A 24,994-nucleotide genomic window follows, 5' to 3' on the forward strand; every position below is an offset into this window, starting at 1 on the left:
GATAAATCACAAATCCAGCTCATTAAGCATTTCCTTTATATTTCATTCTTTATCTCATTATTTAGGACCATAGAATCTCAAGCTATAAAAGATAAATCTATGCAACTCTACCCTACGTATAATTTTTCCCTTACAATTTCCACAATGCCTGTATCCAGGTTCTACCTAAACATCTCTAGTGTCTGCTTTCTAGGAGGAGGAAAAGGTGCTGTCAACTAAGTTTTCTCAGGAATGCCTGAGGGTCATAGGGAACATTTCCTCACCAGTATATTGTGAGGGGTAAGGGTGGGGGTGCGAACACCCCAGGAGCTGGGCCTTCCCATGCTGGAGCATAGTTTAGATATGACACATAGCTATAAGAGGTCACAATTTCATTATTCTTTCAAGATGTTTAGTTCAAAGTCAAAATTAATGCCCAAATGCACTCACATAGGGGATATTATAGTAGTTGTGAACGAGGGCTTTAATATGACATAGACCTTGGCATAACCTCACTTCCTCAATTTACTAGCTCTGTAGCCGTGGGCAAGTTGTGCAACCTCTAAGCCCTAATTCCTTATATGTGAATTACAGAGACTAATACCTATCATATACAATTAACCGAATACACATAAAGCATTTAGAACAATGGCTGAGTGCTAAGTGTGCACTACTAACCTGTTCCTACTGCATAGATTTTACACAGTATTTTCCAACTAAGATGCTGCCCAAAATAGAGCATAATTTTGACATATTTTAGTTTTCCATCGTTTCACTTATTTATAGTTTTGAATCATGTGGAGTAAAAAGTAAATACATAAAATGCCACCTGTGAGACTTGGAAATAGGAGACTTGGAAATTTGTGAGGTTTAGTGTAATCATCAACTGTTCCAGAATGAATACAAGGTCTAAACATTTTATAAATTAAAGGGTTAAGGCAAAGATCAAAACTCTTGTATAAGGGACTCAGACTTCTAATTTTTTTCTGTGGTTAACTGTAAACCATCTTGCAGTATTTTAGAAGTGTAGGTTTCTGATTATGTTTTTGTTTTACTTCTACTCCAGCATTGTGAATAGAGGATGACTTATGTCGTGTAATGTTGAAAATTAAGCAGACACCAAACATCCACTGACCTGCACAAAAAATAGTGTTTCTAACAAGCCTATCAACATGTATAAAATTCTACCATTCTCCTTTGTTTTGGTGTGTGCGTGTGTGTGTGTGTGTGTGTGTGTGTGTGTGTTGAGGTAATAGATCCCAGAAGTCTCTGGCTGAAATTCAAAGAACTCTAGCAGAGAGATGTAACATATTTAGTGACTGAGGCCATTAAGGTTCCTTAGGCTAAATTTCCAACATGGCTTTGAGAATAATGTTTTCGTTTGTTTGCTAAAGAAGATCTACACTGCAGATTAGACAGCACTGAGCATTGCTGGAGAAGTGATCTGTTGCAGAACATGTAAGATGTGGAGGAATGAGCTCTGGCTGTGAGTCAGCAGCTCTGGGTTCTGTTGCAGGCTCTATCATGCCTTAGCTCTTGGACTCTGAGAAGTCTACCTCATGAGAACCTTGAGCTTGTTTCAGTTCTCATCAGGTGCTAAGTCACAGGTTGTCATTATAGAGATCAGCCAGGAAACACACTGAATTAGACAGGGAAAGGAAAAGGGACGAAGACAGAGAAAAAGGGAACCACAGGTGCTGATTACAAACTTTGGACACTCTTGCCTAGAGAAAGTCTTGAATCTGATAATTTGATTTAAACTCCTGAATTAGTTTGAAATTAATGTCTGAATCAAAACTGTTTGATTGGTGCTGAATGCGGTGGCTCACGCCTGTAATCCCAGCACTTTGGGAGGCTGAGGCGGGCAGATCACTTGAGGTCAGGAGTTCGAGATCAGCCTGGTCAACATGGTGAAACCACATCTCAACTAAAAATATAAAAATTAGATGGGCCTGTAGTCCCAGCTACTTAGGAGGCTGAGGCAGGAGAATTTCCTGAACCCGGGAGGTGGAGGTTGCAGTGAGCCGAGATCGCATCACTGTATCCCAGCCTGAGTGACAGAGAGACTCCGTCTCAAAAAAAGAACTGTTTGGTGAACAGGCAGTTGCATAGCAATTGAAATTCGAAAGATAAAAATAAGCCTTGATCATTAGAATGAGTCTTGTTTGTTTTTCTTTTTAAAACAGTATGGAAAAATAAATAAAACTACGCAGTATACAAGTGTCCATTTCCCCTTTTCCTTTCAGCGTGAAAAGGTGCACATAAACACTTGCATAGTGTTGAAAAGCTTAATTTTGTCCATAAATGAGACTGTATGTTGAAAATATATGGCTAACTGGGGCAACTGAAGATGTCCATTGGGGAATGAAATTTTTTAAAGTGCAATTTACAAGTAAATAAATTTCCCATTTCCATTAGTGACAATGACTTGAAAGATCCGATGCCCTTCAAAGCTCAGAGTTGTCTCCAGGGGAAACAGCAGGGCCTGGTGAGAACACTAATGGGGACTCACTGAACCACTGGGGCCTCGTTATTATCTTACAAATTCTGCTGTGAAATCCAGAGGACATCATTTGGTTTCACCAAGTAATAAAAGCAGTGGCGTGACCAAACAGCTGATCTTTATACTTGCTATGAAATTTAGATGAAGACTTTTAAACAATAGGACAAAAACAACTGGAGAAAAACAATTTAAAACGATGACATTGGACCACTGCCTATTGTTCTTAGTCCTGTTAAAAGCATAACAATTTTTTTGGCAGTTCATACCCACAGAAATCTAGGTGATAGAAGAAAGGAAAGGGTGCTACGAATAAAAGTTTATTTTGTTGTTGTTGTTGTTGTTGTTGTGGTTTGTTTTTTTTTTTTACTTTTTTAGATGGAGTTTCTCTCTTGTTGCCCAGGCTGGAGTGCAACGGCCCAATCTTGACTAACTGCAACTCTGCCTCCCGGGTTCAAGCGATTCTCCTGCATTAGCCTCCTGAGTAGCTGAGATTACAGGCGCGCATCACCACGCCTGGCTAATTTTTTGTATGTTTTAGTAGAAACAGGGTTTCATCATGTTAGCCAGGCTGGTCTTGAACTCCTGACCTCAGGTGATCCGCCTGCCTAGGCCTCTCAAAGTTCTGGGATTACAGGCGTGAGCCGCAAACTTTATGTTTTTAAGCTGTACAAAGTCACACCTTAAATTTAGGTCATTGTAATTATACATTTTATGAATCATCACAGAAAACAATAACATTACATGAAATTGGGAGCCCTCCTGGAGAAGGAGAAGGAGGATCGGTTGTCAGGGGCTACCTCGCTCCTCTCTCCTATGGCACTAAAAAGCCCTTTTCATCCCTCCATCCTCATGGTCCTTACAGCACTCATTTTGAAAGTGAAGGCCTTGGGAAGCTCCTTGATACAAATACAATTTCAATGAAAAAAAAAGTTTGTCGTTTTAAAATGAATGGACAATTGTGCAAGACAGCCAGTCTTGATGTTGGTTACTTTCTCCACTCATGTATGGGTGAAGTGGCCTGGAGACTTTTGGATTTCTCAGATCAATAATAATTAAAAAAAAAGAACCCAACTGTGGAATGCAATTGAGATGGCTAAATAAGAACATTAAAAATTATCTCTCCAAGAAAAAACCCTACCACCATTTATTTTTTCCATTGTGGGAAAATATATATTTTAAAAATTGCTGTTTTAACCATGTTTACGTGTATAATTCAATGCCATTCATTACTTTCACCTTGTTGTGCAACCATCAGCAATATCCCTTTCCAAAACTTTTTCATCATCCCAAACAAAAAGTTCATTTTTTTCTGACATTCCAAACTGATAGACACGGACTCAATTGTCAGCTCCATAATGAGTTATTTAAAAAAAAAAAAAAAGCACAAGGTTTTAAAAATGCTTCTTTATTTTGTGACATTTATTGACACTTTAGTAGATTTGGATGTGTAAGACTAACACTTTGGAAGCTGTTCTTTTCTTTAATGTAGCCAAAGCCTGCAGGAGAATGAGCAACCAGCATGGATTTGTGTCCATCACTGTGCTTACCATAGTCTATTGAAAACAATCACTCTGCCTTGTTTACATTGTTTCTCCAGTGTCAACATAGTGCCTGATGCAAAAAGTGTCTGTGATTGAAATATTCTAGGCTGCATATAGCTTGGGCTTAGCTATGGCAGTAAGCATGGATATCTGAGCTTGCTTTATACCTTACTACCTTTCTGAAATAAAAACACCTTATAAAAACAGTTACGCACATTAAAGACACAATATTTAAGTAGAATATGTAATTTAAACGTTTGTCTCTCATTGCACTTTACACACTACATTTGAGTAGGACACATACTTTAGAAAATAAAGAGTGCCTTACTTATAAACTTTTAACTTTATAATTATTTTGCTTCCTTCAGAATGGAAGAAATCTAATTTTTCCTGAAACTGCTCACCTGGAGTCAGAAAAATCTATCTTTGGTCAGGATTCTGATGTGTCTAATCAGATTGCATCAGAAACCTTTCCAGGTGCCCACCCCCATCAATGCTGACCCTCTCCCTTCTCATCCAGCCTTTACTGTCCTTTCAAAGAGTTCATTACTTTTAATTTGTCAGAGACCAAGTTTTAGCTTGCTTCCCCAGCTATTCTTGAATGCAAAGGATCTGGAGCCTCTAGAAGGGAGGATAGTACAAAGGGTAGTAGAAAAAGGATCTCACTTTTGCCGTGTGCTTCACCTACTTGATTTGAATTTGAAATCTGGAGCCGAGCACAGTGGCTCATGCCTGTAACCCCAGCACTTTGGGAGACCAAGGCTGGTGGATCACCTGAGGTCAGGTATTCGAAACCAGCCTGACCAACATGGTGAAACCCCGTCTCTACTAAAAATACAAAAATTAGCCAGGCTTGGTGGTGTGCACTTGTAATCCCAGCTACTCAAGAGGCTGAGATTCGCTTGAACCCAGGAGGTGGAGGTTGCAGTGAGCCAAGATCACGCCACTGCACTCCAGCCTGGGCGACAGGGCCAGACTGTCTCAAGAAAAAAAAAAATCTGGACTTTTTCTCTGGTCCATCTTTGCTTTCACCTGGAAGTTCAAACTTTGACCTGAAGATACAGAGATACAGAGGAGTATGTGTGCTTTCACCATTTGTGAGACTTGAAAAGTTTGTGTAGTTTGGCATAAAGTATATCTGAAAGGATTCAGAAGAAACTAACAGCCTTCGTAGACTATGAGAAGTTGTGGGGGACAGTGAGTGGAGGAACGCTTGGGAGATTTTCTCATGTACACTTCCATATTTTAAAAATTTTGAACCATGTGAATGTACCACCCATGCACAAACTAAATAAAAATTGCATAAAAATAAATTTAAAAGTTGAGGGAATTAAATTAACAGACACAAAAAGCTTAATCTAGAGTATCTCTGGAAACATATACAAGAAGCTGGTAGCTGTAATTCTAATATATTATTACAATTGAAGGATTATATTTTCTATTATATCTTCAATTATATTATAATTAAAGGATTATATACCTATTGCTGTGCTACTAAAAATGTTATCTTTAAACATGTATTTAAAACATGAAATACATGTTTCATCTCATTTCTCTATTTTTTAAAGATACTATTGCCAAAGATTCTAACTGTTGTCTAGTTTTGAACCATAAAGGGAAAACTCCGTATGCTGAAAATAGGATAAGTGGAGATCGCTCTTGGATATAAAGTGATTGGTGCTATTTTTCATCATCTGTGACCCTGCCTTTTGGTCTCACAGGCTACAAGATCATACTCCTCCCATCCAGTCCACCTCCCAATGCTGCCAGGGACTTTCTTCTCTGTAACCACTGTATAGTCTTAATGCTCTGCTCTTTCCTATCAATCTATAGCTAAATTGTGTTTTTATAATTTCTCAAATGGCATGTTTTGCCTTCCTGTTGAGATTTGCATTATCAGATGTGATGCACTATGAAGCTTCCTTGTAGGTATTAACCAAATCCATCACTTTCCCTTTCCTTAGAGCTAAATGGATCATGTGTTGGGAAACTGATCAATTCTAAAATATAGCACTGTTTTGAGTGATACTGATCATGAATGGGTACTACGTTAGGTCTTATTTAAGTTTCATAGTAAAAAAAGAAGATAAATTCCATCACTATTTTGGAGCCTCGAGGTTTATCTATGGCAACGTTTAAAAAAAGTTTTTTTAGAACAGTGGAATCCGCCCCACTGCCACCTTGCAAAGGATATATAAGACAAACCTTTTCCATATAATCTTATAAACGTAAGCCTCTCTGGTTGAGATGGGCATCACAAGGCCCCAAGGAACTCTAGGAGGTCAACTGAACATAGTTTAAAAATCACTGTTCTGAGACATACACCGGAAACTCTGTCAATATCCTGATTCTGTCTCCTCTTAATTCGCTTTTCTTAATCTTTTTCTAGCAGGAAGAAGTAAAGTGTGAGGAGAAAGTTTAGCTCTGTTCTGTTGATAAAGTTCTCTGTGGCTTCTGCCTTTCCACATTAATTATTTCATTTCTTTTCTCAGCAGTTAAAGAGTATTAGTTAAGCATATGGACTATACCTCTTACACTGTGTCACTTAACCTTTCTGTACCTCAGTTATCCTTATCAGTAAATGGAAGTAAGTCACCTTCATCCCTGGGTTAAATCCATATTGAGAACTTAGCCTGGTGCCTGGCCTACAGTAAGTGCCCAACTAATGTTGACTCTTGTTAGTAAACATTTACTTGTCCACAGAGTGCCAGGTGTTTCTATCTTCTACACTGTCTTCTTTACTGTGCTCTTCCAGAAGGCAGTTCCTAGAAAGTATTGGTTTCTGAGAAATTCACATCTCATCAACTCTTGAGGATTCTCCTAATCTAGTGGTTCTTAACAAGACAGGAGTGCATTTCAGTAGTACTAACTTAGAAGTCTTTTTAAACAAACTTATCACTATCTTTCCACCTCTGTCTATTCTGTCTTTGTCATCTATATCTATATCTGTGCCCATATCTATCTATCTATATCTACATTTATAGCTACCTATATCTATAGCATGCAATTCTTGTCTGCTCCCTCTTCCATTTCCTTGCGAGTTTCAGACAGTTTGCATTTGGGGTGGATGTGGAATGTGTGTATTTGCAGCTGCCATCCACTCCTTGCTTCTCTTACTCCTGCTAAGAATGACAATGGTGGTCTGTCGGAAAAGCTTCTGTAAAGCCTAAGATCTAACTTTCTTTTTCTGAGTGATTTTATTTCTTCTGAAACATAGTTATATAAATTGAATGGAATAGAATGGGGGCCATTTTTACCTATCATGTCATGTAAAGGTGCCATGAAAAGGCTTTGATGTTGCTGTGTGTTCCTGTATGGGTTTGGAGCACAAGAGCCAACCTGCCTGAGTTTAATCTCATCTCACCACCTAACAACCATGTGACCTGGGTCAAGCTATGTAATTTCTCCCAATTTAGGAGGTTAACCATCTTTTTAAAAATTTTTTTTTGAGATGGAGTTTCGCTCTTGTTGCCTAGGCTGGAATGCAATGGTGCAATCTCTGCTCACTGCCATCTCCCCCTTGGCTCACTGCAGCCTCCACCTTGGCTCACTGCAACCTCTGCCTCCTGGGTCTAAGCGATTCTCCTCCCTCAGCCTCTCAAATAGCTGGGTTTTAAGCACCTACCACCACTCCCCGCTAATTTTTGTATTTTTAGTAGAGACGGGGATTCACCATGTTGGCCAGGTGGGTCTCAAACTCCTGACCTCAGGTGATCTGCCCGCCTCAGCCTCCCAGAGTGCTGGGATTACAGGCGTGAGCCACCACACCTGGCTGATTAACCATCTTTACACCATGTTGTGGTGAGTAGTCAATGAGATGACCCAGGTGATGCACTTTTTATGAGAAATGCACATACTAAGTAATTTTAAATGTTAATATTAATTTGTTACTATCATTGTCATTGTTAATTCCGAGGTAATGTTATAGAAGTAATAATCTTAGTATCTTTGTCAACTTAGAGTTGTCTGCTCTGGTTAATAATTTTCAGAATTTAAATTTATCTGTGTTATCAAAGATTTATGGATAAATAACTAGGATTTAATTCTTATTTTTTAGACCTAGGAAAAAACAAACCAGGTTATCATAATTATAGAACGATTAAAGAATAAAACAATGAAACAAAATTAGAATACTTCACTAATATTTTGAGTGACATTCTTAATATAAACATACTCTCTAGGATTTTAGCTATCTTAGAGGTTTGTTTCAAAGGATATGGAGAAACCAAAGCATTAGCACCAGTCATTCTTCTTCATTAGGCTGTAATTATCTACCACTCCTTGATTACTGGAAATGTGCCTTGATGTGGTAAAGGCGTAGAGCTCAACTCCACTTGTCTCTGCTCAGACCACTTCCACTTTGTGGTGAAGTGTAAGGTTAAGTAATTTGTAATTTGTAGAATGACACTGTTAATTTTATACAGTGATAAGGCTAATATCTCCACTTAGTAAAGAAGACATCAAGATAATACCATCACAGGAGTCAATCCCAGAGGCAATAGAGGATAAAAAGGGAACTTTGATATTTTTTTTTACCTAATAAACAATCTGAATCAATAGCCTACAAAGGGTCAGGTAGTAAGTTGAGTGCTGAAACAAAGCAAAAGGTAAGTCAAACACAAATGACCAGGTGGGCAAGGCTGAGGGGAGTGAAGAGAGCACCTGGGCATGATGAGAATGATAAAGAATGGAAAAGGCTGTATCTATTTGAGGAGCACATGCCCCATTCTAACCAGACAGCAGATACAGGTTTCCAGGGATGCAGTCCTGTGAGGGCAAAGGCTGAAAAATAGCAGGCCTTTGGATTTTTCAATAGAGGCTAGAAATGCAATTTTTAATGCAAAATTCTCCTATATGCAAATGCTTGCAATTAAATTTTTTCAAAATCGTATGAGAAAAGTAATTCCACATATCAGTGATCAAGGTTCAGACTCTGGGAAGTGAATATGTGACCCCTGCATTTTCCTTTATCCCACTTGTCGGTATTGAGAGTCTTCAAAACTCACACCAGGTCTGTCTCCTTCCCTTTGTCTGCATATCCCCCCTCCTAGGTGATCTCATCTGGTCCCATAGTCATAAATACTACTTATGTGCTGATGATTCCAAAACATTCTCTCATTATACTTCTTCCTGAGCATGAAACTAGTAAACCCATCTTCCTGTTGGTCCTACATTGAATGCCAAATAACTAACTTGAGTCCCCCTCCCTCACCCAAATCTGTTCTCTCAGTCTTTCTCGATTTAGTTTACGCCTCCATCATCCATCCTTTGGTTCATGCCAAACTCTAGCATCTGAGCTTGATGTGTCTGTTTCCCTTAATTCCCACGTTCAATCTATCAATAATTGCTGCCATTTCTTCCTTCACTTTTTTTTTTCAAATTGGTTCATCTCTATCCTTTTCTATTGCTATCATCCTGGTCCCTGCCACCATGATTTCTTACGTGAACTATCTCAAGATCCTCCTAAAATGTAGCCTCGCCTTTCCTCTTGGCCCACCATAATCCATTATTCACTATTCACATGGTCTTTTATAAATGTGAAGCATATTATGTCACCCCTTGCTCAAACCTTTTAAACATTTTCAAATGATTTTGAATAAAGTCTGAACTCTGTACTCTGGTCCACTTACAAAGTACTGTGGTCTGCCTCCTGCCTACTTTCTGCAACCACAACCTCCTCTCTGACAGGCTGCAGTCTGTTGGACTTCTTTTGGTTTGAAAGCATCAAGCTTATTCCAATCTCAGGGAATTTGCATTGTTTTGCTTTTTCTACCTGGAATGCTCTGCCTCTGGTTTTTGATGTAACTGTCTTCCACTCGTTATTCAGGTCTCAGCTTGATGTTCTTGCTTAGAGGGCACCTCCCCATACTTGTCCTCAATAGCAAATGCACACCACTGAGCCCACTGCCCCTTAGTGCTGTCTCTCATAATCTCTTTTCCCTGAAAAACACTGTTTTTTTTTTTAAGCCCAAGTCTCACTCTATTGCCCAAGCTGGAATGCAGTGGTGCAATCTTGGCTCACTGCAATCTCCACCTCCTGAGTTCAAGTGATTCTCCTGCCTCAGCCTCCCAAGCAGCTGAGACTACAGGCATGCTAATTTTTGTATTTTTAGTAGAGATGGGGTTTCACCATGTTGGCCAGGCTGGTCTTGAATTCCTGACCTCAAGTGATCTGCCTGCCTCGGCCTCCCAAAGTGCTGGGATAATAGGTGTGAAACACTATGGCTGGCCAAAAAAACACTTTTGTATTTATTGTTTATATGTAATTTGTTTTCATTTATTTATTCAATTGTATACATAGGCCAAATAATGAGTTATAAGAAAAGAGACTGAAGTTCAAGAAGCTTGATTTTGGAACACATTTTGATTTTAATATATTGTGGGAAGTCTACAAAATGCTGTTACTTTATGCATCTTTTAGAATAAGGTATTCTGTTTATACGGAAACATTTAAATGAAGCATTAACTATTGAATCAGCTTTTCAGTACTTTGGTACTTTAAGCTATTAATTAAGACCCTTTGTTAATGATTGTGATAAAAGACAAAGCAAAATGAGGACATAAAAATAATCATATGCAGATTTTTGGAGATTTAATGCCTGACAGCATGATTGACAACATTTTTCAAGAGAAAGTAAGAAGTAATTGTTCATAACCCATATAATACCGGAGAAGAAAATTTGAAAATGTAAAACTTTATAATTTACCTCTCTGTGCTTGAAGAAAGTAAAAAGCAAAAAAAAAAAAAAAAAAGAGAGAGAACAAAAAGCCTTGTATAAAAGTGTTCATTATTTTTTGCTAGCAACATTATTAGTCATAGATAATCATGAAATCATTCTGAACAAATATTGTCATCTAAGAAGAAAATAAATTTGTGTCATATATCTTATAATGTTTAAGGCTACATTACACATATCTTTGACTTACATGTCTTTCCTTTCACCTGCTCTTTCTCTACCCTCAGTAACTTTGAGCCAAAAAGACAAACATAATTTCCAATGCTTTCCAGGAACAAGCTAAAACAGGGAGGCAAGCAGCATTTCAAATAGAATCAGCTAGACGTGGAAATTTCCTCCCTTCAAGGGTACGTTTTCAAAGGCATTTTTATTTCAAACTTTCAATCCCTCTTTAGAAGTAAGATAGGACTCCACTTTGTTCCCACTTCTTTACCTATCTCCATACCTAACAGTAGTAAAATGCTTCTTTTTCTTTTCTTTCTTTCTTTTTCTTTTTTTTTTTTTTGGAGACAGAGTCTCTCTCTGTCACCAGGCACCAGGTTGGAGTGCAATGGTACGATCTCGGCTCACTGCAACCTCTGCCTCCCAGGTTCAAGAAATTCTCCTGCCTCAGCCTCCCACGTAGCTGGGACTACAGGCACGCACCACCATGTCCAGCTAATTTTTGTATTTTTAGTAGAGATGGGGTTTCACCATGTTGGCCAGGATAGTCTTGATCTCCTGACCTCGTGATCCTCCCACCTCGGCCTCCCAAAGTGCTGGGATTACAGGTGTGAGCCACCGCGCCCGGCCTAGTAAAATGCTTCTTGTTTTAACATATTTCATTCATTTTATACATGATGGAATATGGTCTTTCTGGGTTTTCTAAATCCAAAATGTCTTTTTCTTTTGAGTTGACAGTGTTTGGAAAAGGTAGGGAGAATTCTTACTTAACTTATTTTGTTCAATACACTCCATAGCACAATCCCTGAGCATGTAAAAAGTTACTTCATACACCTTAGACATGTGGTGACTAGTCACTGACTAACAATGAAGTCAAGTAACCAACATGTTGAATTAAACCAAGATTAAAATAGTACCATTTGTACTGACTACTTGATAATCATTCCTGAAGGCAGACAAGTCTAGGGCTAGTATATTGTGACAACACAAAATACACAAAATATTTTTAAGTAATTTTATTTCAAATAATTTCCTATGTTTTTAATGTTTTCATTTTGAAATAATATGGCTTTAAAAAATTTTATTTCTTCCCTAGATACTATTAGTTTGATAACCTCTTTATTGAATATTCTAATTTCTTAGCATTTTGGTGTTTGTATTCCAAAAGGCTCTTCTAAAATGGTAATTTTCCACTTTCCACTTCAAATAAAGAGCATAATCAATAGAGAAATCTAAAGCTATTATATCCGATATTTGGTAAAATGAGAGAATCATCATGTTGAAATCACTGTAACACTAAGCCATTAAGCTATAGTCAGTGCTTTAGCTGAGTCAAGGTTCTTGCAGAGCTGCAACCAAAGAGAAAGGCCTCACTATTTAATGGGGTTTTCTTGGTATTTGAGAGAGTTTCCAAATAATCATTGGCTTCACACATACTCTGCTGATTTCAGCACAAAGAATGGTACAGAGAGAGCAATGTCAGTTTAGTATGAATTTGTTGCTACCTGAAAAGATTATTCAATATAAGCTTTATATCTGGAAATATTATAGAACTGCATAGTTTTAATAGTTATTCTTAACATAGAATTCAGCATTCTACATTTTCAATATCAAGTTTAGAAATAGTCTTAAGATGTATTTTATGAGTTCAGCTCTATCAAGTGATTAAAAATTTAATGGCTATGGTTCAAAGTTCTAAATAGTACGCTCTTTTAGTTTGGTCACTAATTACTCTTTTCTCTACATTTTCAATTTTATTTAACACTTATTTTATTTTTTCTTGCTTGCTTGTTGCCTTGATAATATTGTCAGCAAGCACACTGAGGAGATGGTCTATATTTCCACAGAGAATAACCCAATGTTTTGCGTGAAGGTGGCCAATGTTTAGCAAATGCCTGAATTCAGTTTTCTCAAAAGGACACACAAATGCAAAGAAGACTAGGACATGGACTAGCAATTATGCATACTGACAGAAGCAAAGTTGGTAAGAAAATATATATTTCTGTTACCATGATTAATAGCTCTTTATTCTTAGTAATGACCGTCTCTCTCACTAGACTAAAAGCTTGTTGAAAGCAGAGACTGTATGTTTTGTTTGTCACCGTATCTCTAATGCCTCTACATAAGTACCTAACATATTTGTTGAATAAATGAGTTGTCTATAGGTGTATATATGCATGGGTGTAATATATGAGTATTTTTACATATGTATGTATATTCCTACATATATACTATTGTTCCTTGCTTTTTGAGCTCATTTATTATGTTAACATGGTGATATGCTAAGTTTGCTCAAATGGCAAGCCTATGTTTAATGCAGTAGGTTCTTCTTATCATTTTTTGTTTCATGCCCTCTGGTAAATTGAAAAAAAGGTTTAGATCTAGTTATCTAATACGGATGATGTGCTAATTTTTATAATTCCATGATGGAATTCTCTGATGTTTATAGCTATTAGCTTTTAGATAGAATATTAACAGTATATACATACATATATATATACTGTTAAAATATATATATATATATATTTATACCATTAAAATATATATATATATATATTTCCACCTGTGATTTGTAAAATATTTGTGGCTATTTTTCCTGGCATTTGTAGATTTTTCATTGGTGGCTACAAATAACATATTCTGCCTCAAAAAGACAAAAGTAAATTAACTTTTCCAAGCAGACTCAGAGAGTTCACATGAGTTTTAGGTGGGAGAGAGAAAATTAAGACAGAGTAACACGTACCCCGTTCTCCCATTAAACTTTGGCTCTGCAGATGGTTTGTGATCATACGTTATTAAATTCGCCCACTCCTTGTGATACATTCTGTATCACCAAATCCCAACTCTGCAGTTATTACATAAGGAACAGGATAGTATTGCAGTGACCAAATGTAAATCCACTACTCTTCAAAGCTGCACACATGCATGAGGAAAACTGCTGCAACTGTCTTTGGTGGACTCTCATGGAGTATCAGATGCTGCATGTTGTGTGGGAGCCATGCACAAGACCAAACAACATTTGCTCCCCAAATGCACAATTCTCTTGTTCATCTGCTGCTTCTCATTTCATGAATTGAAAATATTTCCCTGGGATTTGGAAAGACTGAACCAGACTTGATTAGAAAAAAAAAAGAAGCAACAACAACTGGATTTTGGTCCTGGATTTATTTAGCAAACATGTATTGATCACCCGCTATGTGCCAGTTATTGGGTTTATGTGACTGGGATGCATCAAAGACTCCTGCCTTCATGAAGCTGTTGAATATTCTCGAGGTAGAGACAGAAGACAAACAATTACATAAAAATAAGTAGAGTATACAGCCAGTGTTACAAAGAGAAAGAAAACATGGGTGAGAGAGATTAGGGTACCAGAGGGGGACAGATTGCAGTAGTCAGGATGACTTCATTAAAAAGGTAAGAAATGAGCCCAGAAAAGGAAGGGGTTAAACAGATAAATGAACTTTTATCAGCCAGGTAGCCTGGGACAAGCAATGCAAAGCTCTGAGTCTTGATCTCTTCATTTGTGAATTGGAAGAGTGGTCTAGACAATCTCTACCAAAGTCCTTTTAAGTTCTTAAAATTGTGTGAGCTATGATTTAGCTTATGCCAACATTATGGAGTGAAAGCAGTCATCTAGCTAATGTTCATTAAGTGCATAAAATGTATCATGTGCTGCTAAATGCCAGCGATATCACAGCATTTAACAAACGCTCATTATGGTAGTGACAATTTAGAAGTATCTTGGCCAGGCACAGTGGTTCACGCCTGTAATCCCAGTCCTTTGGGAGGCCGAGGCAGGTGGATGACCTGAGGTCGGGAGTTTGAGACCAGCCTGACCAGCATGGAGAAACCCCATCTCTACTAAATTAGCCAGGCGTGGTGGTGCATGCCTGTAATCCCAGCTACTCGGAGGCTGAGGCAAGAGAATTGCTTGAACCCAGGAGGTGGAGGTTGCGGTGAGCCGAGATGGCGCCATTGCACTCCAGTCTGGGTAACAAGAGCGAAACTCCATCTCAAAAAAAAAGGAAGTATCTCATTGCATCCTTCATTCATTTGTTCACTCACTTATTCAACAAACATATATCAAGCACCTGCTATGTGTCTGGCACAGCTATATAATTGGAGTTAGTTACAAAGCTGAGAGACAATCTGATGAGGGAGGGAGGCATGTTAGCAGGAAGCCCATGTGAGGACTGAGCCAGATTTGAAGAAGGGGAGGTGGGTTCAGCACACACAGCAGGCACGGGAACAGTGAAGCTGAGAGAGGACTGTGCACTTCTGCCAGCGGTTCTGGATGCACATTATTTTTTTCTACTTACAGACATAAACTTCTGGCAATTTCTTCTTTAAGCAAATCTACTTGTTTTATTTGTTGACAAAAGTACAATTACTTTTACTTATTGAGGAGAAGGACACAATTTTTACTTCTGGGATTTCCTCTTGTTCTTCTTTACAAAAAATTAAAGTAGTGGATCTGTGTTCACATAGTAAGTATATTAAGGGAAAATATTACTTATGTTTGGAAAACTTTAGTTTCTACCAGGAAAGTAAAAATGATAAGATAATATTTAATATGAATGGGGAGGCCAGGTGCAGTGGCTCACAACTGTAATGCTAGCACTTTGAGAGGCTGAGGTGGGCTGATCACCTGAGATCAGGAGTTGAGACCAGCCTGGCCAACATTGCAAAATCCTGTCTCTATTAAAAACACAGAAATTAGCTAGGCAGAGTGGCAGGTACCTGTAATCCCAGCTACTTGGGAGGCTGAGGTAGGAGTATCACTTGAACTTGGGAGGTGGAGGTTGCAGTGAGCCTAGATTGAGCCATTACACTCCAGCTTGGGTGACAGAAAGAGACTCCATCTCAAAAATAATAATAATAATAATAATATGAATGGGGAAATTATAAATTGTGAAATAAAAGAAGGCAAAGAAAAGAACTTATAAAATGTTTACTTCATTAGAACTAAGGCGATGACATGGATCTGTTAACAAATGTACTTTGAAAAGTGTGATTTTTTTTTTGACCGGTATTTGTAGTCTGTTTTCTGTTTAAAAATCAATTTTCCATAACAGGGAGGAAAGCAATAAACATAATGATAACAACTACCTGGATAGCTTATTGGCTCTTGGGAACGAGGCACTGTACTAAGCACTTTCCACAGATTATCTCATTTAATTCTCACAGAGCTCTATGGAATAAGCAGGCAGTAAGCCCAATTATACAGATGAGGTAACTGGGATTTAGAGAGATTAAGTAAATTTTCCAAAGTCTAAGCTAGTTAGTGGCATTACAGGAAAGACTCAAACTTGTCATCAGAAGACCTCTGCTTGAACACCAGAAGCAGGAAGCACTGACTCTGACCTTGAGAAGGTCAAGCAGCTATTGGTTAATGGGCAAGTGGTCATAAAATGTCTCTGCTATCTGTAAATGTCTTCTAAAAAGTTGTATTTAAAAAAATACATTCATCATCTCTGAAATTCTGCTCGTAGTTGAAAGGCTACACAAAAGTTTTTGGACCTGACACAAATATTATAAATATTATTCTTTCTGTGTGATTTGGTACTCCATATAAAACTCCTCCTAATGGTCTCAAGTTTCAAAGAATTTAAAAGTAAACTAGCCACATTGTGACATGAGGAACAAAATCCATTAGTTTAGAGTACAGAGAGGGTAACAGTGAACCCTCTTCCTGTAGACGTATTTGAGAAAATAACTATTGCCTACATTCAGGACAGTGTGTTATATACAAGCTAACATCTTGATTGCATATTTTTAGTAGACTTTGTAGAAAAATGAAGTTTGCTTTCCTGTATGACCAAATTATTTCAACAAAAAATTCAAGGAAATAGATTAGTACATGTGAAATTTGTATCTAAAGCTAACTCTTTCTCCATGGGAAGCTGGGAGAGATTTATTTTCCATTACCAGAGAAATGTTTTTCACTACAAACACTTTGCATAGGGTCCACACTTGCTATTTTCTTTCCTGGCCATCTGCCTTTTTTTTCTTTTTTTTTTTTTTAATCCAGATTAAACTTTTTGTGTGTGTGTCTATATCTCTATAAAATCTTGCGCAACAAAACTATGAGGAAGCCTTCAGAAAAACAATTAGCTAACTCATAAACATGGAACTCAAAAATGTATCATTAACATGTTGAGCATCTGTATCAAGGCAGCCAAGAAGAACTGGAGGATGATTTGCACTACTTTCCCAATATCATTCAGACCTTGGGAACTTGGAGCACAAAAATAGAAATGTTATCAAAAATGGGAGAGAGTAAAGATGTTTTTACAGTAACATGAATTTTCAACTATTTTCTGTCACTAACAGAAGCTCATACTGCTTATCAGTATCATTCAAGAATTTCAGATTGAGATAGCTAATTTAATCATCTGACTAAATTGTTCCAAAAAATCTGTGAGGATTTCAGCTCCCTAAAATTCCTTCTGGGCTATGTTTTATAAATAAAAGTTTTAAATATAAGAAAATATGCCGTATTTCAAGTAAGTAATGAAGCAAATAAGTAATCTGCTTTGTTGATTCCTGTGCTATCTGATTTATTTTTGCATTGTAAAAAACAACTGGAATTATGGCAGGTCACTTGGAAGCAGTTTCTCTGAAGGACTATGGGATTTGAAAATTCAATCTGAATGTTATCACAAAAAAAATTATTGGGAAAAAAGTAATGAGAACAGGTATTTGGTTTATGGACATAACATCACAATCCTATGACCCAAATCACATTTCAGCATTAAATTTCCACAAGCCAAATATAGCTCTATTACTTGAAAGCTCTTTAGCAACTCTTCGAGGCAAGCCTGCACTTTCTAAGAATATGAATTTACAATTAAAATGAAGTGGACTATTGAGCCTTTTTAAAAATTTGGACAGTGTATGCAAATACACTGATAATTCTGATACTCTTGGTCACAAATCCCTTTGCACTAAGTTTCAATAGAGGAGATGAGAATGGAAAAGCTGAAGTAACAGAAGTTTTTCTTGCTAACTTGAGTCTGACTTATAGGAGTAATTTTTCAAATGTTAGTACATTTAAAAAATACTATTCTCATACTCTGAGTGCAATTTTGATTAAATGGTTTGTACACAGTTTATAATACAACTTTGGTATCTGTCATCTAATAACTTGAAACCACAGCTTAAATTTATATTGCATTGGATATAAAACTGGTATCATTAATAATTACTAGGTATTACTTTTTTGGCTGAATCGAATTCTGTCACTAGAAGGTAAAAGGGTATTATTCTTCATTAGAAATCTCTGTGTGGAAATATCATATGGTCATTGGAAACAGCTCTGATTCTACTACATGTTAAGGAAACAGCTGAGTCAGCAGCTTGCAGAGTAAAATTTATGATTATACAATTTCTTTTCTCAGTTCAACAGAGAAAAAAAGCTGTTGGAAGCAAACAAAACTAAAAGAGATGTGTCTAAAATAGCTAGACGTAGACAAATTCAGAATTCTATTTTGGTAGTCGTAATATGTACAGGAAAATACTTCTAGATAGATTTACACTATGATTTGACCTTCACAAGTCATACTTTTCACAGTGAATGCAGTTTACTGAGACTATGCTTTTGACCTTGAAGATACAACTTAAGAGTTTTATGTCTCTTAGCAAACTTATCATGCCTCTGGTACCACCATTGAGTTTATCTAAAATTACCATCGTGTGTTTAAACTGTTCTATATTCCTGTTTTAATTATTCGGCACCCAAGGACAAGGAGAGAACAGTTCCTCTTATTGCAGAAGTCTCAGCTTTCTTAATGCAGGATGTCCCTCATCTGAAGCTGGACTGAGGAAAGAGCTGCATTGTACTGCAGCCTCAAACCTTGCTACAGCTTTCAGGCTTAGCATTCAGCTGAGCTCAACAGAAATGTGCAGGGGCAATGTATTGGTCTACAGGAGCTACGGCTTTACTGAAGGAGATTGTAACAGGGTAAGCTCCTTTCTCCTGGACAATAGCTTGTTTAATTTTCATTTTATTTATATTGCTTCTCTTAACGATTAAACAATTTACTCTAACAAAATAACCTTGTATCCTGTTTTACTTTCTATTTCCTCCCTCTGACTTGCATTTAAATGAACTTTATGCCCTTCATTTTTCTTGAAGATAGCAACTGCACTTAACAGCCTTGAACGATTATACCAATTCACTGCAGCTGGACATTCTTAAGCTACTCAACTTTAATTGTCCCCAATTCTTAACTCTACTGTAATGCAATAGTATTCAAAAGCCAGGGAACACTTTCACCAATTAGCAGAAAGGAAAAGAAAAAGTCAGTGAAGCAGAACTAAAATTAAGAAACACTAACCCAGAATCTCGAATCTAAGTAACTTGAAATTAATTAGACTTTGATAAGAGAAGCTGTGTTTCCTTACCTTGGATGTGAATAACTCTGTCATGATACAGAGTATAGTTGTCTGATTGATGATCAGCCCAGCAGATTGAAATCAGCACCAGAAGAAGTAGACTCTTCATCTTTATAGCCCAAAGAATCTTCTTCACTGCGAGAGCATCACATACAAAGAGGCTTGTGAGATTTGGAACCCTTTGGAGTGTTGCACTGCACAACTTATTACCGCCTTATCATCATAGAATGGGTCTGTAAAAATATTTAACCCAATCTGTTCAGAAAGTTACTGTGGCTGTCTTTGAGAGCTGAAGACGGCAGCTTTGAACAATTCCAGCTACCATCATGTAGCCAGAGTCCAAATAGTGTTTAACTCTATCTTTGCAGAATTGTAAATACAGAAATTTAAAACACTGTAATTTTGATACAGAGAATTATAGCAAGTAAAAAAGAGATGTGACAAAAACATAAACAGACTCTTAAAAAATTTAAGCCTCTGAATTTACAGCATACGTTAATAAAACAGCAATGTGTTATATCTCTACATGAGAATTTATCACTTGGTCTAATTAGAAACTGAATCTAAAGCCAGGGCAAATAATATTTGCATGAAACTTGACATCATCATTCATGTCACATTTACATGTGGCTTCCTAAGCAGGTTAGACTTGCTTGTTCCAAATAGAAAAGAGGACAAAAAAAAAAGTGCCCGATTAAGCAGAAGCAGCACATTTGTTACAGATTCACTTACCATCTTAAATACTGCTTGGGTCTATGGTGAATAGTTGAAAATTATGAACAAACTAGGTTAGAGTTGTATACGCTGCCACTGCAGTCATCCTGATTGATTTTTCATTCATTTCAACCTAAAATGCTGATGCACCAACTTAGAGTGCCAGGTAGGGTCTCTGCAGTCGGCAGGGCCTCGGCTGCAGGGAACATCCCTGTCAGCCTCCCAGGGCAATTAGGCAAATGAAAGGCTGAAACAGAGGCACAGCTCTAGTCCTAAGTGAAAGAGGCAGAACCATCACTTGCCTATCCTTTATTGAAAGACCAATGTGATAAAAGGGGACATAACCTCTTCCCTCCCAAAAGTTGGTCATTGGAAGGACCAAAAGTGATACTTAGTGATACGAACCTTATAACCTTTGCAGTATTTGCCAGGCAAGACTTTCAGTGGAGCTTCTCGCTTTTAATGTGGAAGCTGACACAAAAATTAATAAGGGCTTTCTTTTTCTCTCATGCACACAGCAGCTTTAACAATACTGGCTATTTTTAAAACTGAAATTGCACAGTACTGGCTTCTCACACTAATTTGTTTTTTCCAAGAAAGCCTGACTCCCTGGAATATTTATTAAAGAGCTCTGAGTCTGTTCCTGGAGGTCCCAGTAGGCAAGGCTCTACTCCAGAACCTAATTCATTTATTCACAGAAGTTCCCCAAGTCTCTTCTGAGTCTAAAATATGTCTCTGCATTTTCCCCTGTGAAAATTTGCAGTACTGTCATGCTGGTGGCTTTAGTCTTTCACGTTTGCTTTAAAGCTTTTCTTTTTCTTTGTTATATCACAGAAAGAAGATGGTGGATAAGCAAACAAATTGCAAAATTTATTTGTCCGGGAAACCAAGAATGTCAGCTTCAAAATTCTACCTGAATTACTAATCTTATTTTCAGAAGTTCACTTCCCTGTTCCTCTAGGAACTTTTTTGAAATGTTTATGTGTTTGTTTGTAGTCACTGACTTTTGTCCATAGGATTACAGTTTAAAATAGGACCTATTTTCAGCCCAGGATTGTGCTTTGGGTGAGCAAATATAAAGGTGACCTATTGGAGTTTGGAATATAATTGAGATAACTGTATACACAAACATGAAACAATAGGCAAACAGTACCAGAGGTGTGAGGTGCTCTCTGCTTGTAACAGGAATCGGAGAAGGGGACGTTGTAAAGGAGAGAGTATAAAGAAAGTGTATAATTTAATAATCCAATACAGGAGATATTGTAGATGGGGAGTCAAGATGAGCAAAAGTGGACAGTTTGCTAAATTTTCACATTAGTGTGCATGTATAGTATAATTTATACGGAGCTGTATATGATACACACACTGGGGTAGAGTTGCACATCCTACCACTGCAGCCGCCTTGAATTTCATTCATTTAAAAATATATATGACACATATATCGATATATCTCCTTTAATTCCCTACCACAGTATTTAAAATTATACCGCTAAAGGTTTATTCCAATGAGTTAAAGTATTGACTGTCCAACAGCCTAATTTAAAATTGCAAACATCCTGAGTGTTTGTGAGGGAGTAGAGGGAATAACCAATAATAAAAACAATTTCTTTCCATGGAGCGTCTACTGTTCGCCAGTACCACGTGCAGCATTTTGTCTGCAATGGCTCAAGCATTCTTTAAAACAACAACGTGAGACAAATATTTCCATTTCTTGGGATACAGACAGTAATCTTGCTGGAAGGTACACACTTTTATAGGAAGTGCAAAGTTTGTATTTACCTTCAAGCATATTTAATTTGCTCTTTTGTTGCCTTTTGAAATTCAAGTTCCTTAATTTTCAACTACTATAATCTTAAAACTTTGACTTGTGTTATATATAAAAATAAACATTTTTCCCAAGATTTACATATTGAGAAGGCAGTCAGATGGTATTTTTCTTAACATGATTTGCCCTGCCTCATTTATAATACCACTCTGGTACCATGAACAAAGTCTTGGTGACTCACATGTGTGAACACATATACAGAGATATGATACACAAACACAGAAAGATAGATACATACCATCTTTGAAAAATTCAAGTAGGCTGGGGGCGGTGGCTCATTCCTGTAATCCTAGCACTTTGGGAGGCCAAGGCAGGTGGATTGCCTGGGGTCAGGAGTTTGAGACCAACCTGGTCAGCATGGTGAAACCCTGTCTCTACTAAAAATACAAAAATTAGCCGGGTGTGGTGGCAGACACCTGTAATCCCAGCTCCTTGGGAAGCTGAGGCAGGAGAATCACTTGAACCTGGGAGGCGGAGGTTGCAGTGAGCTGACATGGCACCACTGCACTCCAGCTGAGGCAACAGAGCAAGATTCCTCCCCAACAAAGAAAAAAATAATTTAAGTATATGGTCAAGTGCAGTACTTTGTGATTCGAGGCCTCTATCAGTGAATACTTTGGAGTACCCTGTGCTGGTGTCAATGCAATCCAGGTAGGTGAGACTGGAAATTATCTTTGTTACCCTGGCAAGCACAACAACCATCTCATCAGTAGACATGAAACTAGAAAAGTGTACTTTAGGGTCACAGTCTTCAGGTGTCTGAGCAATGAGGTGTATAAAACAAGGTGCTGCACACCAGACTGAGGCCATTGAGATCAAGGGCTGTGCCAGGGGTTTGTGTGCTGGTCCCAGTAGAAAAGGACAGCTCAGACATAGTAGGTGGTCATGTGAGTGAACGAATCTGAGTTCTGCTTATTTGCATTTTGTAATCATGCCTCCTCTCAATGTCTAGGTTTGTTAGGTAAAAATTCTCAGTTTTTGATGTGAGTTAAAATTTAGGCAATCCGGGAGACTTTTACACAACCAGCTGTTATTAACTCCTGAATTACTGCTCTTAGTTCACCTGCAATTCACACATTGAAGCTCTCTCTTTTCACAGCCTTACAAATCTTGAAGCTCAAGCAGCCAGTTTCAAGATGAATCCAAACTGAAATATCTGTGTTCACAGTCAAAGACAGATGATAGGAATGTAATTTTACAGTCCTGCTTTGTTGATCATTGAACCACGGTTTAGCAACAATATATCTTATTCACCATGAAAGAGTAATAGTTTGATAGAAATGCAGATAAACTAATATCAACAGTCTCATACCAAGATGATCAACTGCTATTTCCTAAGTGTCTACTACATTATCATTATCATATTAGGTAATGGGGAGTTACAACCAAGTGAAAGGCATGTGTGCTGCTTTATGTGCCTTGAGAGCTAACACTGCATACTTCCTGAACTGCTATCACAGCTAAGCACTGGTCTTCACCCACTGAACTGTTATTTCTCAGAACCACTCAGTTGAGGTAAGTATGTTGTTAGACACATTTTACAGTTCTAGAAGTGGAGTCTTAGGGTGGTGAGGTACCCAGCATGAACAGCAAAGAGCTGGTAGTCTGGGCAGTGTGACCCCAGAGACGCATTATTGTTGTCCTGGGTCCCCTGACGAGTGCTGTCAGCTCTCTCCTAGCCAGTCTTACAACTCCTTTAATGCTTCTTGGAAGCTGGAATTTTCCTTGTCATAATGCATAGTTCTGTGAAAGTTCAAGCTACCAAGTCAGCTAAAAAGGTTTTCCGATGCCCTGGACTGGATGTCCAGCCAAGGACCTTTTCATTGTGGTGAGCTTTCAGTCTGGACATGGGCAGCCTATTGTTCCTCTACCCTGGACATCTTCCTTTGGCAATCTGACATCCTGGGAAAAAAATCATAGACCAGAAGGAAGAAAAGTGAGCTCTATTCTGCGTCTCACAACCAATACATCAGTTCTCAATTTTTCACCTACAAAATAGAAATAATGACAACTTCTCCCTGGTTTAAAAGTATTCTTCAGCAAGTATAAAAACCGCAAAGACTGGCCAGGTGCAGTGGCTCATGCCTATAATCCCAGCACTTTGGGAGGCTGAGGCGGGTAGATCATGAGGTCAAGAGATCGAGACCATCCTGGCCAACGTGGTGAAACCCCGTCTCTACTTAAAATACAAAAATTCACTGGACATGGTGGCTCATGCCTGTAGTCCCAGCTACTCAGGAGGCTGAGGCAAGAGAATCGCTTGAATCCAGGAGATGGAGGTTGCAGTGAGCTGAGATCGTGCCATTGCACTCCAGCCTGGGTAACAAGAGTGAAACTCCGTCTCAAAACAAAACAAAACAAAACTCCACAAAGACTAAGGTATTGTTGTTAAATTGGTATGAACACCCTCAAACTTGATCGATTGTCATGGATAAATGTGAGAAAAATAGCAAATCAAGGACATCTTCATCTCAGCGACAGATGAATCCTCCCATAAATCTGCTATTTGGAATGAGTTCAGGAGTTACTTCCCAGCAGCAGCAGCACTTGGAAATTGTTAGAGAATGGAAATTCCTGGGCCTCAGCATCAGAAACTCTGGGGGGTGGGGCCCAGCCATCAGTGTTTAGCAATCTCCTCCCCTCTCAGTGATCCTGATGTGTGCTCAAATTTGAGAGCCAGTGGTCTAAGTTTTTAAGATTACTGGGTGTTCTTCATCTGTGTGTGGGTTTGAGCTTCTGAGACTACCCAATTCTTGGAAATAAAGCCCTGCCTATGTTCATTTTTCCTCTCTCCACTTTTCCTCATTTTCCTTTTTATCTATAGTACACACATGTGTGTGTTTTAACTAAAAATATTACTTTAAAACAGTGGAAGGGAATGCATGTAACATATTACTTATTTTCTAAAAATAATAGGCAGATGGGCATTTTTATTTTACAAACTCTATATATTGTTGATACATTGATAAGAATTAAGGCAGATATGTATAATCAGAAAGATTCTCATCCACAAATGGTTAACAACTTACACAATATATTTGTCATTAAAAAAGATTATTTACCATGTTTTATTTTCTCTAAGGTTAGGATAATTGTCATTTTCCTGACAATCTCAGGAATGTCTAACACTGGCTGT

General features: G+C 37.9%; 1 protein-coding gene across 3 annotated transcripts in view; it reads right to left on the reverse strand.

Annotated features, from left to right (window-relative positions):
* The window catches only part of HAPLN1 (hyaluronan and proteoglycan link protein 1), an 80,524-nt gene that overhangs the window by 16,297 nt on the left and 39,233 nt on the right, over positions 1-24,994 (reverse strand). For all 3 annotated transcript variants that reach the window (XM_064376102.1, XM_021665398.2, XM_012477629.2), the window contains one exon: positions 19,329-19,454. In XM_064376102.1, the coding sequence (XP_064232172.1) occupies positions 19,329-19,428 (100 nt within the window). In that variant the 5' untranslated portion in view covers positions 19,429-19,454. The remainder of the gene's footprint in view (positions 1-19,328; positions 19,455-24,994) is intronic.

This window comes from Aotus nancymaae, unplaced genomic scaffold, assembly GCF_030222135.1.
Source record: "Aotus nancymaae isolate 86718 unplaced genomic scaffold, 86718_ANA_hifiasm-v0.15.2.pri h1tg000014l, whole genome shotgun sequence".
In the NCBI taxonomy this organism is placed as follows: domain Eukaryota; kingdom Metazoa; phylum Chordata; class Mammalia; order Primates; family Aotidae; genus Aotus; species Aotus nancymaae.